This window comes from Dama dama, chromosome 5, assembly GCF_033118175.1.
Source record: "Dama dama isolate Ldn47 chromosome 5, ASM3311817v1, whole genome shotgun sequence".
NCBI classification, from domain to species: Eukaryota; Metazoa; Chordata; class Mammalia; order Artiodactyla; family Cervidae; genus Dama; species Dama dama.
This window is the reverse complement of record NC_083685.1, coordinates 24,437,893-24,455,401: the sequence shown is the minus strand read 5'-3', so window position 1 is coordinate 24,455,401 and position 17,509 is coordinate 24,437,893. Positions and strand designations below refer to the sequence as shown.

At 44.8% G+C, this 17,509-nt stretch overlaps 1 protein-coding gene across 2 annotated transcripts in view; it reads right to left on the bottom strand.

Moving 5' to 3' along the window:
• GLT1D1 (glycosyltransferase 1 domain containing 1) overlaps window positions 1-17,509 on the bottom strand; it is a 112,513-nt gene that overhangs the window by 13,695 nt on the left and 81,309 nt on the right. For both annotated transcript variants that reach the window (XM_061140863.1, XM_061140864.1), the window contains one exon: window positions 11,099-11,197. In XM_061140863.1, the coding sequence (XP_060996846.1) occupies window positions 11,099-11,197 (99 nt within the window). The remainder of the gene's footprint in view (window positions 1-11,098; window positions 11,198-17,509) is intronic.

Here is a 17,509-nt window from a genome sequence, read left to right as displayed (position 1 = left end):
AGCCCAGAACGGAGGTGCGGGGCTCCCGGTGTGCACTGCCTCGCTTGCCGCAAGAGCAGAAGCCCCTGGGAAGGGGGCTTGAGTTGGCTGCCAGGGCCCCCCTTCCTTCTCCTATAGCATCACCCCTCGTGGCTGCAGTCCCCAAAGATCCTAAACAGGCCACCTGCCTGAATTCTACAAGCGCTAAGAAGTCACCGTCACCTCTTTGCTCTGAACTCCAGGATCAACTTCAAAGGCACCTACAAGGCTGATTGCTACAGCAAGCTGTGCACTGCATTTGCTGTCTTGACATCTAGTCACTAGAAGAGTCCACGAGGCCCCTGGTAAGAGGAACTCACAGAGTCATGGGCAGGGAATTGGCTGGCAGCTCTGGGGACAGATGGGCTTCCCTCATAGCTCAGTTGGTAAAGAATCCACCTGTAAAGCAGGAGATCCTGGTTTGATTCCTGGGTGGGGAAGATCCCCTGGAGAAAGGATAGGCTACCCACTCCAGTATTCTTGGGCTTCCCTTGTGGCTCAGCTGGTAAAGAATCCGACTGCAATGTGGAAGACTCAGGTTCAATCTCTGGGTTGGGAAGCTCCCCTGGAGAAGAGAAAGGCTACCCACTCCAGGATTCTGGCCTGGAGAATTCCATGGTCTGTATAGTCCATGAGGTCACAAAGAGTTGAACACAACTGAGTGACTTTCACTTCACTCAGTGGGGACAGAGGGTCCCTTCGGTGTGGTCAGGCCAGGTCACGAAGGCCACTCTCCTAATTGCAAGCCCCCTAATTACAATGACTTTTAAAAAAAAATACTTATTTATTTGGCTGTGGTAGGTCTTAGTTGCAGCACACTGGATCTTTAGTTCTGACATGCAAACTCTTAGCAGCAGCATGTGGGATCTAGTTCCCTAACCAGGGATTGAACCCCTATATTGGGAGCCTATCCCAGTATATATCCTATATATATGGCGTCTTAGCCACCAGACCACCAGAGAAGTCCCCAGTTACTTGTTTTTTCAAAAACAAAAAATCAAATTCTATTGCATGTCGCATAGATTGCAAAACACTTATTCCTCTTAAAGCACGCTGAATGGGTATTTTTTACACAAGGACACATATTCTACACCATGGTGACGAGGGATGGTCAAAGCCTTGAAATTGAATATATTCATATTTAATGAAGTATCTAAAACCTCTCACTTTCAAAAAACAAAAAAGCCCCAAACTATAATGTGCTTGTTCACAAGCTGAGGACCTGCACAGCGGGTGGGTCCCAGAAGCACGTATGAAGCCTGTGAGAAGCAGGCCACCGGCAGAGGTCAGGCCGGAAGGTCAAGTCCAAGATGCTTTCTCCTGCCCTGGAAAGGTGAGTGAAGACTCTACAGTTGGAAAAAAACAAAACAAAACAAAAACTGGCCTGTCTTCCTCCGATTTTAGGGGAATGTCAGACTTTGCCGGCTGGTCTGAAGTGCAAGCCCCTGGGCCAGAGCCAGGAAGGGCCCTGCGCTCCATCCCTGATCCGCTGCCGGGCCGGGCCGGGCCTTTCCTGAGCAGCGAGCCCCACCTGCTGGCTCTGCGCTCGTCTTCACCTGGCCAAGTCTGGCTCCGTGCAGCACCGCTCAGCGCTATGCCCACCCGGGGCATCCCTTGCCATCTGTGTCTTTCTGATCGCACACACCAGCCACAGGCGGAGAAGCCAAGGAGGACGGGGACGTAGAAAGACGTCTGCTCTCCCCAGGGACTTGGGCAAAATCATAAGCAGAATCCTTTTAGAGGACGGTCCTGTAGAAAAGTGTCCCTTCTCTCCCTAAATGAGAGAAGGGGAGGGAGGGGGAGAGAGAGAGATGGAGAGCGAGACAGAGACAGAAAGAGAGACGCAGACAGGTGGCAGGGAGACTGAGACACAGATAGAGGGAGAGAGAAACAGAGGCTGCGTCAGAAACAGCGATAAAGGAGAGACAGAGAGACACAGACCCAGAGACGGAGAGACACACAGACAGAAGAGGGAGGGTCACAGACGGAGAGACAGAGACGAAGGGAGAGACAAGGACATACAGAGACAGACAAGAAGAGACAGAGACAGGCGGAGAGGCGGCCGCAGGAGGAATCTTATGCAAAGGCTCTCAGGACCGGCTGAGCAGACTCTGCCATCAAGCTGCAAGTTCGAGTCCCCGCCCTACCGCCTCCAGCTGAACTTCTAAGGCAAACAACTTACCCTCTCTGGTTGCATCATGGTAACGCCTGTGTGGGGTGCTCACGAGAATAATAAGAGAAATGGGCAAAGTCCCTCCAAGGGCACCCAGCACACAGAGGAGGTCAGGCAGGGACCACCTGCCCCATCACTCACTCCCTCTCCTGAGAGCAGTCCCACCAGGCCCGCAGCCCCATCATCCACTCTGTGCTCTGGAAGTGTGGCCAGTGCGGCCAAGGAACCGCATTTTTAATTATTCACTTGAGTGGACTTACATTTAAATTTTAAAACTGGTGCTCGAGTCAGGTATTGCAAAGCTTTTCAACAGCCTGCATACGTGCATCTACTTTCCCAACTGCAAATCATATGGAGTCTCGATGCAAACCAAGTAGTTCAATCCAAATTTAATCTCCAGATGGAGATGAGCTGGTGTGTAAAATACACACAAGATTTCAGTGACTTTAAAAAAAAAAAAGAATGTAAAGATCTCACTAAACATGATTCAAACCGGGCTTCCCTAGTGGTCGGGTGGTTGGGAGTCCACTGGTCAGTGCAGGGACACGGGTTTGATCTCCGGTCCAGGAAGATCCCACATGGTGCAGAGCAAATAAGCCTGTGTGCCACAACTACTGAAGTCCACATGCGTAGAGCCGGTGCTCTGCGACACGAGAAGCCACTGCAATGAGAAGCCTGCTCACTGCAACAAAGAGAAGCCCCTGTTCACTGAAACTAGAGAAAGTCCAGACGCAACAACGAAAAACCAGAGCGACCACAAATAAATCTTTTTAAAAAATATTTATATCGGTTACATGTTAAGAGGATGCAAGTTTGTTCTTTGTGACCCTGTGGACTGTAATCCACCAGGCTCCTCCGTCCATGGGATTCTCCAGGCAAGAATACTGGAGTGGGTTGCCATTTCCTTCTCCAGGGGATCTTCTTGACCCAGGGATCAAACCCAGGTCTCCCACATTGCAAGCAGATGCTCTAACCTCTGAGCCACCAGGGAAGCCCTACAAGTTTGGCTAGACGGAGCTAAATAAAACACATTGTATTATTGATATGAATTTCATCTGTTTCTTTTTATTTTCTTTGAACATGACTATTAGAAAATTGTAACTCCTACACGTGGTTGGACTCACCCTGGTCCCAGGTCAAATACCAGCCATGCACCTGATCCCAGATTTTCAAGCAGACAGTCCTTACCTGCATCATTTGGTTCAGGTTCAAAGCTGTCATCTCAGCATAATTATCAATAGCACCCCCTTTGAGACTTCACTGGCAGTCCAGTGATTAAGCCTCTGCACTTCCAATACAGGGGACATGGGTTTAATCCCTGGCCAGGGAAATAAGATCCCACATGCTGCAAAGTTTGGCCAAAAGATTAAACACAATTAATAATAACACCACTTTCACTCTCAAAGGTATCCTGGTTTTGCACAATGAATAATATGGTCACCCTAAAGGGCAAATCCATGTAAATAAATGTTGTATTGACCTGCAACTTAGTTCACCCATAGTTTGCCCCAGCCTTTGACTATATGGACCACAACAAACTCTGGAAAATTTTTTAAAAAATGGGAATACCAGACCACTTGACCTGCCTCTTGAGAAATCTATGCAGGTCAGGAAGCAACAGTTAGAACTGGACATGGAACAACAGACTGGTTCCAAATAGGGAAAGGAGTACTTCAAGGCTGTATATTGTCACCCTGCTTATTTAACTTATAGGCAGAGTACATCATGAGAAACGCTGGGCTGGAGGAAGCACAAGCTGGAATCAAGATTGCGGGGAGAATTACCAATAACCTCAGATATGCAGATGACTCCACCCTTATGGCAGAAAACAAGCAAGAACTAAAGAGACTCTTAATGAAAGTGAAAAGAGGAAAGTGAAAAAGTTGGCTTAAAACTCAACATTAAGAAAACTAAGATCATGGCATCTGGGCCCATCATTTCATGGCAAATAGATGGGGAAACAGTATCAGACTTTATTTTGGGGGGCTCCAAAATCACTGCAGATGGTGACAGCAGCCATGAAATTAAAAGATGCTTGCTCCTTGGAAGAAAAGCTATGACCAACCTAGACAGCACATTAAAAAGCAGAGACATTACTTTGCCAACAAAGGTTCGTCTTGCAAAGCTATGGTTTTTCCGGTAGTCATGTATGGATGAGAGTTGGACTATAAAGAAACCTGAGTGCTGAAGAATTGATGCTTTTGAACTATGGTACTAAAGAAGACTCTTGAGAGTCCCTTGGACTGCAAGGAGATCAAACCAGTCAATCCTAAAGGCAATCATTCCTGAATATTCATTGGAAGGACTGATGCTGAAGCTGAAACTCCAATACTTTGGCCATCTGATGTGAAGAACCGACTCATTTGAAAAGACCCTGATGAAAGACTGAAGGCAGGAGGAGAAGGGGACAACAGAGGATGAGATGGTTGGATGGCATCACCAACTCAATGGACATGAGTTTGAGTAAACTGCTGGAGCTGGCGATGGACAGGGTGGCCTGGCGCGCTGCAGTCTGTGGGGTCACAAAGAGTTGGACACGACTGAGCAACTGAACTGAACTGAGTTTGCCCTGAGTTTCCTTTGGGCTTCAGTGGAAATCCAATCAACACTGAACAGTCATCTGTGATTTTACATTTTGAAGGACTGGTTGGGGGCTTATACATCATGTGTTAGTGCTAGGTTCAATCAGTCGTGTCTGACTCTTTTCAACCCGGTGGGCTGTAGCCCTCCAGGCTCCTCTGTCCATGGGATTTTTTCAGGCAAGAATACTGTTGGAATGGTATCCCTCCTCCAGCGGATCTTCCCAACCCAGGGATTGAACCACATCTCTTACATCTCCTACATTGGTAGGCGGGTTCTTTACCACCAGCGCCACTTATTTAATATCCAAGAATCCTAAATGTTTGACTAAAAAGTTAAAATTTTGCTTTACAAATATCATATATTGACGCACATATACGGAATCTAGAAAGATGGTACTGATGAACTATTCACAGGGCAGCAATGGAGACGCAGACATAGAGAACAGGCTTGTGGACAAGGTGGGGGAGAGGAAGGAGAGGGTGAGATGAATGGAGAGAATAGCACAGAAGCATATACTTGAACACATGAAAAATAGCTAGCCAATGGAAATTTGCCGTATGACTCAGGTAACTCAAACTGAGGCTCTGTAACAACCGAGAGGGGTGGGAAATAGTGGAAGGTGGGAGGCAGGTTCAAGAGTGAGGGGACACCTATGGCTAATATGTACACCTAGGTACACATGTACCCCTATGGCTAATTCATGCTGATGTATGACAGATATCAAACCAATACTGTAAAGCAATCATCAATCAAAAATAGATAAACAGAATTAAAAAGTTAAAAACTTGTTTTGAATAAAAAGAGAAATGATATTCTGCATGACGCTGGCCAGATCTCACAAGGAGAACGTCTCGCTTATTGAGCCTAATTCCAGTGCTTAAGTCTAAGAGCTCTGCAGACTATATATCTCCCAGGGGGCAGCCAATGACGTCACCCAGGGGTCAGCACCGTGAATACGATTTAACTCTGTATCCACACAGCTCTCCTCTGTGACCAAAGACAGAATTCAACCCCACATGCTTTCTGCTGTTCCCCAAAGACCAGCATCATTATCTCCATCTTACGGATCAAGGGATGAGCCCAGGAAGAAGAAATGTGTCCAGGATCACTCATATTTCGAGCCGAAAACAAGTTCCAAACACAGCCTGAAGGAGGCTGCTATGTCTCCGACATGCTTCACTTCTTCCAAACCTGAAACTTTTGATTGACTATCAAAGTTTGAAAATCAAACAGTCTTAGTAAAAGTGTATGGTGAACACAAAGAAGAGAGGCCAGAACAAAATACACACACGATAAATGGGAGCTATCATCATCATTATTCCAAATGTTATGATTTTCTTTACAGTTGCCTAAAAAACAAACAGAACCTCCCAGCAAAATTAGTTTGGACCACACTTCAAAAGTCTGTCCTTGAGAAAGAATATGGATTCACAGTTTCTACTAAATGTCAAATGGATTTTAATTCTGAAGCTATAAAATGGTGCCATAAAATAGCTCAGCTCTTTTCTTCCTAAAAAGAAAAAGAATGAGACTGTCGTGGTAACAACAAAAAAAAAATCAATGTTTAGTAGGTTTGGAAAGCTTCACGTAAATTAAGGATTTCCATGGCTGAGGTGTATAAAAACAGAGGTTATTTTGTTCCTACCACAGCTGAATATTTTTAATCATCACTTTGTTAAAAATCCAAAATATGACTTTTTGCATTTTATATGTATATATGTGGGCTTCCCAGGTGGCTCAGTGGTAAAGAATCCGCTTGCCTGCCAATGCAGGAGACACAAGAGACGAGGGTTTGATCCCTGGGTCAGGAAGATCCCCTAGAGTAGGAAATAGCAGCCCACTTCAGTATTTTTGCCTGGAAAATCCCATGGACAGAGGAGCCTGGCAGGCTACAGTTCATGGGGTTGCAAAGAGTTGGACAGGACAGAGCAAATGCACATGTGTGTATGTATGTATGTATCTATGTATATATGTAACTATGTATCTATCTATGTTTCTATGTATGTATCTATCTATATTAACTTCATGAGGCTGACACCCTTGCATGGAAGTCCCTTCTTAGTAAGTGAGATGGAGCTTCGAGGACATATTTGAATACACATTCGAAATAAATCTCACAAACACTGACAATCAATCAGTGGTTAATTTCATCTGAGCTCCTGAACCGAGATGACAGCAACCACAGCCACTGACTTGTGGAAAAGGCACATTTGTTTTTAAAGCAACAGCTCCCACTCCTTGCTAGGTCGAGTCTGATCACGACTATGAAATAAAGCCACGTGTGATATCTGTGTCTAGCACATGTTTCAAAATGTGATATTAAAAAGGAAAAAAAAAAAAAAAAAAAACAACACAGCCTCCCCCTGTATGAAACATAGAGCAGTTCTATTTTTTTTTTAAACATCCTTTATAAAAGTAACATTAAAGGGTTGGAATCAAAATAAGCCCAAGCCTTAACTTTGTCAGTGCTTTGGGGCTGTGTCTGATAACTCACAGGAAGCCGGTAACCAGCAGAAATAACTTGGATGTGTCAGCAACGGGATCGTTATTTGCAAATATTAAAAGGAATGTCTTACAAGAAACATGAAATGAAGTCAGGAGAGCCAAACTGCTCTTGTTCTAACATTGGATTTGATACACCCATTTATAAGTGATGGCTATTCAGACACTTGCTGATAAAACTGCAGTGGTTTGAAATTGAGCTATAAAATAAATAGACAGTGTGTTTGGGAAGATGAAAATAAAATCTCTTTGCCCACAGGGAGACAATATCCTATGACCTCTGGCATGGCTGGTGCTGATGCAGAGAGATGCAGAACGTGGTAAAAAGCAATACGCTTTAGTCTAGAGAATCAGCAGGGAACCACTACACACTCTTCATTTCCTGGTATTGTTTTGGCTTTTAGGGGTTACTATTCAAAGGAAAGGGCTTCCCTGGTAGTTGAGCAGTAAAGTATCTGCCTGCAATGCAGGAGACGAAGGTTCGATCCCTGGGTTGGGAAGATCTGCTGGAGAAGGAAATGGCAACCCTCACCAGTATTCTTGCCTGGAGAACCCCATGGACAGAGGAGTCTGGCAGGCTACTGTCCATGGGATCACAAAAGAGTCAGGCAAGACTTAGCAACTAAAAAATAACACGTGCACTGCGTGCGTGCTAAGTTGCATCAGTTGTGTCCAACTCTTTTTGACCCCATGGTCTGTAGCCCACCCGACTCCTCTGTCCATGGGATTTTCCAGGCAAGAATACTGGAGTGGGTTGCCATGCCCTCCTCAAACAACAACATTCAAAGGAAAGGGCTTTCCCGGTGGCTCAGTGATAAAGAACCCGCCTGCAACGCAGGAGATGTGGGTTTGAGCCCTGGATCTGGAAGTCTGCTGGAGGAGGAAATGGCAACCCACTCCAGTATTGTGGCCTGGAGAATTCCATGGACAGAAGATTCTGGAGGGCTACAGTCTATGGGGTTGCAAAGAATCAGACACGACTGAGCAACTAACCAACAACAACATTCCAAGGAAAGGCGTTAGTTGAGACGTGCCTTTTGTTAGACAATAACAGATAAGCCCTGGACCCAACCATTGCTTTTTCAGGTGGCTTCCCAGGTAAGCAGCTGCACCCACACGGTACCTGGTGATGCCAGACTACCTGCAACCCCGCCGCTCCCCCAGGGGAGCCGGGCCCATCTTGTTTGTGTGACTCTACGTCAATGGGCAGTGAAACCAGGTCACCTGTAATTCTTCCAAGGGAAAGGAAAAGCGATCTGGGATTAAACATCTGCTGTATGATAGTTGAAAGACTGAATTTTCAAATATTGGAGTTGACCCATGCTTTTAAGTATAAATCCCTTTATTTCTGCCTTTATTTCTGCATATAACATATGCTTTCATAAAGATGATGTTAGGTAGAACCTATTTTTAAATCTAAAGACTTTAGGTTTGTTTTTTTTTTTTTTTTTTTACTGTCACCTAACAAGAGCCACTCCAATACTTTGGCCACCTCATGCGAAGAGTTGACTCATTGGAAAAGACCCTGATGCTTGGAGGGATTGGGGGCAGGAGGAGAAGGGGATGATAGAGGATGAGATGGCTGGATGGCATCGCCGACTCGATGGACATGAGTTTGAGTAAACTCTGGGAGTTGGTGATGGACAGGGAGGCCTGGCGAGCTGCAATTCATGGGGTCGCAGAGTCAGAAACGACTGAGCGACTGAACTGAACTGAACTGAACACGAGCCAATGGAGAAGGCAATGGCAACCCACTCCAGGATTCTTCCCTGGAGAAACCCATAGACAGAGGAACCTGGCGGACTACAGTCCAAGGGGTCACAAAGAGTCAGACACAACTTACTGACTAAACAACAACAACATGAGCTGTAGGGCATCAAGGGCTCTTCTTTTGTTGATAACTGTACCCAGAGCCCTGGGCTGCGTGCCATATCCACGGCTCAGCCCTGTATATCAGCCCCTTTAGCCCACCACACACCTCTATGTGCTGTTATAATTAGTTCCACTTGTATGGAGGAGCAGACAGAGCTTGGAGACTCAGGTCAAGGCTACTCGCCCTGCACAGAGTCCTGGAGGTTTAAAGGCAGGTGCATCCTTGGATCTTCAGACCCTGGGACTGGGACCCCCTCACGCATGTCCAGGAAGGTCCTGGCACACACGTGTGCCCCGGATGACACTGTGCCCATCATCTGTGCCCACTGTCAGCTGCACTGGCCTTTATTTTAATTTCAGATGCACACATGTATCAGACACATACATGTAGGAACACAACTATGCTGCCTCTTCTGTACATTGTTTTGAAGAACTGCAAGGGATCAGATAAATGGTGATCTTCTGAACACCAGAGGATATTCCAGAAGCACAGGATTATACCTGAAGAGTACCTGCTTCAGAAACCAGAAATCTATTTGGGAGTTTGGGGTTAGTAGACACAAACTACTATATATAGCATGGATAAACAACAAGATCCTACTGTAGAACACAGGGAGCTATATTAACTATCCTGTGATAAACCATGATGGAAAAGAATATGAAAGAGAATGCACACATGTATATACATATATCACTGAATCACTCTGCTATACAGCAGAAACTAACTCATTGTAAATCAACTATACTTCAATAAAATAAACTTAAAAAAAAACCAAACTAGAAATTCAAGCATCTAAGAGGGGAAGTGACTTGCTCAAGGTCACGGTAATCAACACCAGCAGCATCAGAAATAGAACCCAGGTCTCATGTTTCTGGAAAGTCCCGAGGTTTCTTTGAGTCACATGTCCAGGAGGCTGCCCATGTGACAAAGTGACCCTGTGTTCCATATACTCTTCCACTGATTACAGTAAGTCCCCTACATGTAAACCTTCAAGTTGCTAGCTTTCGAAGATGCTAATTCACATTCGCAAGTCCAGTCATGTAGGGAGTGGCAACCCGCTCCAGTATTCTTGCCTGGAAAACCACAAGGACAGGGGAGGCTGGTGGGCTACAGTCCCTGGGGTCGCAAGAGCGAGACAGGACTTAGCGACTAAACCAGCACCACTGGTGCACATTGTCACGTGCCTGCCTCCTCTACCAGGGGCTGTGCTTCTGTGTCCCTGACCGCACAATATATAGAGAACAGGAGTGCAGATTTCCTTTACTTGGGGAGGCACTGGTAGGTTTTGAGGCATAGGACCCTAACGTAGACTGGTACATGAAGGCTGCAGCAGCCGTTCAGAAAGCAATCCAGTGCTACCGTGTCATCTATGACGAGAAAAAAAGAGCTACTACCCAGACATCCCTGGACTGTTTCTACAAGAGAGTCGATAGAATTAAATCCAGCAAGGAACCAGAACCTGAGCCATCAATGCCAGGCGCGAGTGAAGTTGCGGCTGGCCCTCCGTCTCCTGTTGCTGACGATCCTTCAGCTCCACCATCTCCCACCTCCTCTCTTCCTCTCACCAGTGACTCTTCTCGCCTGTCCACTCAATATATGTCCATTGTCTTACTGTATTTTTCAAGGTCCTTACTGTAAGATTTAAAATGCTTTCTTAATTGTTCGCTTTTTATGTAGTATTTGTATGAAAAGTATTATAACCCTATTACACTACAGTACTATATAGCCAATTGTGTTAGTTGGGTACCTAAGCTAATTTTGCTGGACTTACAAACAAACTGGACTTACGAATGTGCTCTCAGAATTGGGCTTGTTTGTATGTAGGGGACTTACTATATAAAGGGAACACTGAGAGCTAATCACAAAGATGCAAATTACAGACTCTCTGAACCATAGGCGGATGAAAACGACTCAGACCAGGTGAACACAGGGAAATCGCTCTCCTTTACCTGAGGGTCTGAAAACAGCAATCCTGTAACTTCATGCTTCACCACCGCGGAGTTTCCGGGGATGTTCCTCGCCAACACCGGGACTTCCAAATCCATTGCCTGAAAGGATGTAAAGAGCAAAGGAGACAGGTGGGTGATCACTGTCAGGGTCTGTGTGCTGAGATGAGCCAATTTGTGACAGAATGACTCCTTAGTTTCACTGGAGCTCTGGCATCACCCAAAAATCACCCCAAAATTTTGCCCAAAGTGGTTTCCCAACACAAACCCCGGATTTTCCAACTACACACTGAATCTTAATGACTGACTGTATTTGCAAGTGCTGGGAAACTATATACTGTAATGGCCTGTCTTACTGCAGTGTCATAAAGAAACCTTCTCTCTCTCCAATGTTCAGTTCACACTTCTTCAGTGGCAGCCTGGAGTATACTTTTTGAAAATATTTACCTATTTATTTGGCTGCACCGGGTTTTAGTTGCTGCACGCAGGATCTCCATGGTGGCATGTGAACTCTTATCTCTGGCATGTGGAATCTAGTTCCCTGACAATGGATCGAAACCCAGCCCCTATATTGGGAGCATGGAGACTTTGCCACTGGACCAGCAGGCAAGTCCCTGGAGTATACATTTTTTAATTACCATCATTCTCACTTTCCCTGATGGGTAATATTCTTTCAGCACCAGTCATATGAATGCCACCAGGTCCATACACATCCCTTTGACATGGACACAGAGGTAAGGAGGAACAAGATTTATCACCTGATTACCCACTAAACCACCTTTCCAGTCCCAAAGGGCTGGGATCAGCCAGCATGGGGCTCCTCATGATGATAAAAGTCTCCAAGTCATGAATTTCCAGGCTCATCTTGTAGGGTAAAGATTGAGACCCTCCACTGTCATTAGAGTCAAAGCTATGGTTTTTTCAGTGGTCATGTATGGATGTGATAGCTGGATCATAAAGAAGGCTGAGTGCTGAAGAATTGATGCTTTTGAACCTGTGGTGCTGGAGAAGACTTTTGAAAGTCCTTTGGACTGCAAGGGGATCAAACCAGTCAATCCTAAAGGAAATCAACCCAGAATATTCCTTGGAGGGACTGATGCTGAAGTTCCAATACACTGGCTACCTGATGCTAAGAGCCAACTCATTGGAAAAGATCCTGATGCTGAGAAAGATTGAGGGCAGGAGGAAAAGAGGGCGGCAGCGGATGAGATAGTTGGATGGCATCACTGACTCAAGACATGAGTTTGAGCAAGCTCCAGGAGATAGTGAAGGACAGGGAAACCTGGCATGCTGCAGTACATAGGGTCACAAAGAGTTGGACACAACTTAGCGACTGAACAACAACAATTGTCACTGCACTTGGGAACAAGAAAACTCAGCAGCACAAGCAGAAAGTAACTCCACATGTCAACACTAGGGTCACAGGCACCTTATGAGCCCACTGTTTGGGCCTTGGGCTCTGACCTTCAGTGAGCACCATCTGGCATTTTGGAAAAGATCGCAGGCCAGGAATTGCAAAACTGTGGTCTTGCCCTGGTGGGGGCTTTGCTCTCAACTAACACAGGGGGTCTCAAATCCATTGCTCATCACCATCATTTTGGGGAGACAAAGTTCATCTTAAACAGCAAGGATTTACAGTACAGCACAAGCAACTGTATATTCAATATCTTATAATAACCTATAATAGAAAAGAATTGGAAAAAAAGAATATAGATGCATACATATAACAGGATCGCTTTGCTGTACACTGAAACTAATATTATATTGTACATCAACTATACTTCAGTAAAAGAGAAAGAAAAAAAATGTCATTTAAAAAGCATATGGAAATGCTATTTTCATTCAGCCAAGATGTGACATTAAGGATGGTTGATTCTCAAGTCACTTTCTTTAGGTGTAAAGTTACCTCTTCAAAAAGGCAAAGTCTCAGGATATGACTGTGCTGTGATGCTGGTCCTGATGAGCACAGTGCCTGGGCATGTCTTGGGGAGATGGTGTTTGAAGGTGAGCTAGCTGACCCTCTGAACCCCTTCAGGTCATGATCCAGGAAAGGGGCAGTGTTGGGGAGGGACACTTGGAGCAGAAATCAGCTCAAATCTGGTATCTGGGGCCCCATTTGGGGACTAAGAACAGGAAACATCAGAGCTCAAGAGGTACCAAACACTTAGTCACGTTTGCAGTCACTGGATTTCTCTTGCCCACCATGAGCTCTTCAAGCATCCAGCAAGTGGGTGGAAGCTTCACATTTGAACTTTTAAAAAAGCTTTGTTGGGGCTTCCCCTGGTGGTCCAGTGGTTAAGACTCCACCTTCCACTGCAGGGGATGTGTGTTTGATCCCTGGTTGGGGAACTAAGATTCTACTTGCTGGGCGTTGTGGCCAAAAAAAATGAATAAATAAAAATAGATTTAAAAGCTTTGTCTCTGGTGCACCATCCTCAGCAGGGCTGATAAGGGTTTTCAGAGATATGATTCCCCAGTCTTACACTGCAGAACAGTCTTTGGAAACACAGCCACCAAGGTTCTGTATCAACACAGGAAGTGAGCTTTTGAAGGGTGTCTTATATAAGTGTTGATATTGGGCTTCCCAGGTAGCTCAGTGGTAAAGAATCAGCCTGCCAATGCAGGAGATGTGGGTTCTATTCCTGGGTCAGGAAGATCCTCTGGAGGAGGAAATGCAACCCTCCCCAATATTCCTGCCTGGGCAATCCCATGGGCAGAAGAGCCTGGTGGGTGATAGTCCATGTTTAAAAGAAATGTGTCTTATCAAATGGGATTTTTACATGCCTCTGCGACAAAACAAGGGCTTCCCAGGAGGCACTAGTGGTAAAGAACCTGCCGGCCAAAGGAGAATACGTAAGAGAACTGGGCTTGATACTGGGAAGATCCCCTGGAGGAGGTTATGGCAACCCACTCCAGAATTCTTGCCTGAAGAATCCCATTGACAGGGGAGAATGGCGGGCTACAGTCCACAAAGCCTCAAAGAGTGGGACACAACTGAAGCGACTGAGCATGCACCCATGCATGACAAAACAATGCTAATTCTGAAAGGTCAAAAGAGCCCCTCCCTCCAAAGTGAGATGCACTTATTCTGTGATTAACCACTCTGGGTCTTTGAATTGATTCTAATGCAATCCACCCTCCACCGTGGCTCCTCTAAAATCAGTTTCATTCAAAACCCTCATCCCAAAGGTTATTTTGGAGTTTTCAAAAGGAACACAGTGTCGGCATCTGAAAGCAGACAGAATTACTCAGAGCTGCCTTTCCTTTGAAGTAAATGAGATCTGACAGCAATTCATCTGCAATGAAATGCTGTATGTGCTGGCTACAAAATCATTCCCGAAATCCACTTTACCTTTTCTTAAGAAGGTGGGGGAAAGGAAATGTGTATTTACATACAAAGAAGTGATTCAGCAAGGCTTAAGGACTGGTACTCTAAGAATGTACATTTTTTAAAGCTAATATGAAGAGTACAATATACCACTCCAGTGACTCTAGTTGAAAGCTGATTTTAAACCACAATTGAGATTAATGCTAATCATTAAGCTCAGATTGAGATATTGAGGCATTCAACATCTGGCTGAAGAAGAACATGTCACAAATTCAGACTCTGTGCTCTAAAAGCTTCCATACACGAGAATTTCAGGCATCAGTATATAGCTTCTACCCCAGCCCATGGTATTTTATTTTTGGTTTTCTTTGTTTGCTTTTTTAAATGCTGCCATATTCAAAGAAAATATTAAGTGTAAGGTACAGTTCCGGCGAGGCAGAAAAGGAAAGACGACCTCAACAGAAGTAGGTTACCTTTATTCAGGCAAGGAGGGGCGACAGTTGGCCTAACGACCAGGCTGAGCGCCAAAAGGGATCAGGGAGGCTTCATACTTATAGGGAGGTTTATGGAAGCGATAAGGGAAACGTCAATCAGGCGGGATATTTTGAGTATTCTTTTGTTGAGATGACACTTGTAGTTGGGCAGGGGGTGATAAGTCTTTTGGGCGGGTGTAGGGGGTGGTAGGTTTCCGGACAGGGGGTGATAAGTTCCAGATAGATGCAGCTGGCCTGGAGCATCAGGATGGAACTAAAGTTATGCTTTGTTTTTTCCGAAGTTAGATGATTCAGCAAGGGGCCTTTGAGACTGTTGTTCTCTTTTCTAGGCCCAAAAGACTCCTTCATTAAGCATACACCATCAGTCATTTCTTAAGTTTATGGAGCATGATTTTTTTTTCCTGCTTTAATTATTTACCACGACCTCTGAAACATCAAAATTCACAAATTGTACCTTTGGCCAGTAAATTCAACTAGTGCCCAAAGGAATAATAAATGGATGTTACAAATACTTATGATACAATAATAGCATCGCTCTAAGTAAGTAGACCCTGAAGTAAAAAACTGGGGTTATGAGAACAGAGATGTGAAACGTGATTCAAAGACTTGGAGGACCAATGGCCAAACATTTCCTTTTCTGCAGGGGGTAAAAATAGATTCAAGGGATTCAAGGGATTAGATTCAAAGGGAATAGATTCAAGGGATTAGACCTGACAGAGTGCCTAAAGAACTATGGACGGAGGTTCATGACATTGTACAGGAGGCAGTGATCAAGACCATCCCCAAGAAAAAGAAATGCAAAAAGGCCAAATGGTTGTCTGAGGAGGTCTTACAAATAGCTGTGACAAGAAGAGAAACAAAAGGCAAAGGAGAAAAGGAAAGATACACCCATTTGAATGCAGAGTTCCAAAGAATAGCAAGCAGAGATAAGAAAGCCTTCCTCAGTGATCAGTGCAAAGAAGTAGAGGAAAACAATAGAATGGGAAAGACTAGATACCAAGGGAACATTTCATGCAAAGAAGGGCTCAATAAAGGACAGAAATGGTATGGACCTAACAGAAGCAGAAGATATTAAGTGGAGGTGGCAAGAATACACAGAAGAACTATACAAAAAGGATCCTCATGACCCAGATAAACACAATGGTGTGATCACTCACCTAGAACCAGACATCCTGGAATTAGAAGTCAAGTGGGCCTTAGGAAGCATCACCACAAACAAAGCTAGTAGAGGTGATGGAATTCCAATTGAGCTATCTGAAATCCTAAAAGATGATGCTGTGAAAGTGCTGTCCTCAATATGCCAGCAAATTTGGAAAACTCAGCAGTGACCACAGGACTGGAAAAGCTCAGTTTTCATTCCAATCCTAAAGAAAAGCAATGCCAAAGATTGCTCAAACTACTGCACAATTGCACTCATCTCACATGCTAGCAAAGTGATGCTCAAAATTCTCCAAGCCAGGTTTTAACAGTATATGAACCATGAACTTCCAGATGTTCAAGCTGGATTTAGAAAAGGCAGAGGACCCAGAGATCAAATTGCCAACATCCGTTGGATCATCTGAAAAAGTGAGAGAGTTCCAGAAAAACATCTACTTCTGCTTTATTGATTATGCCAAAGCCTTTGACTGTGTGGATCACATTAAACTGTGGTAAATTCTTCAAGAGATGGGAATACCAGACCACCTAACCTGCGTCCTGAGAAATCTCTATGCAGGTCAAGAAGCAACAGTTAGAACTGGACATGGAACAACAGACTGGTTCCAAATTGGGAAAGGAATACGTCAAGGCTGTATATTGCCACCCTGCTTATTTAACTTATATGCAGAGTACATCATGAGAAACACTGGGCTGGATGAAGCACAAGCTGGAATCAAGATTGCCAGGAGAAATATCAATAACCTCAGATATGCAGATGACACCACCCTCATGGCGGAAAGCGAAGAACTAAAGAGCCTCTTAATGAAAGTGAAAAGAGGAAAGTCAAAAAGTTGGCTTAAAACTCAACATTCAGAAAACTAGATCATGGCATCTGGTCCCATCACTTCATGGCAAATAGATGGGGAAACAATGGAAACAGTGAGAGACTTTATTTTGGGGGACTCCAAAATCACTGCAGATGGTGAGTGCAGCCATGAAATTAAAAGACGCTTATTTCTTGGAAGAAAAGCTATGACCAATCTAGACAGCATGTTAAAAAACAGAGACATTACTTTGCCAACACAGGTCAATCTAATCAAAGTCATGGTTTTCCAGTAGTCATGTATGGATGTGAGAACTGGACTGTAAAGAAAGCTGAGGCTAAAGAATTGATGCTTTTGAACTGTGGTGTTGGAGAAGACAGACTCTTGAGAGTCCCTTGGACTGCAAGGAGATCCAACCAGTCCATCCTAAAGGAGGTCAGTTCTGGGTGTTCACTGGAAGGACTGATGTTGAAGCTGAAACTCCAATACTTTGGCCACGTGATGTGAAGAACTGACTCATTAGAAAAGACCCTGATGCTGGGAAAGATGGAAGGTGGGAGGAGAAGGGGATGACAGAGGACGAGATGGTTGGATGGCATCACCGAATCAACGGACATGAGTTTGAGTGAAC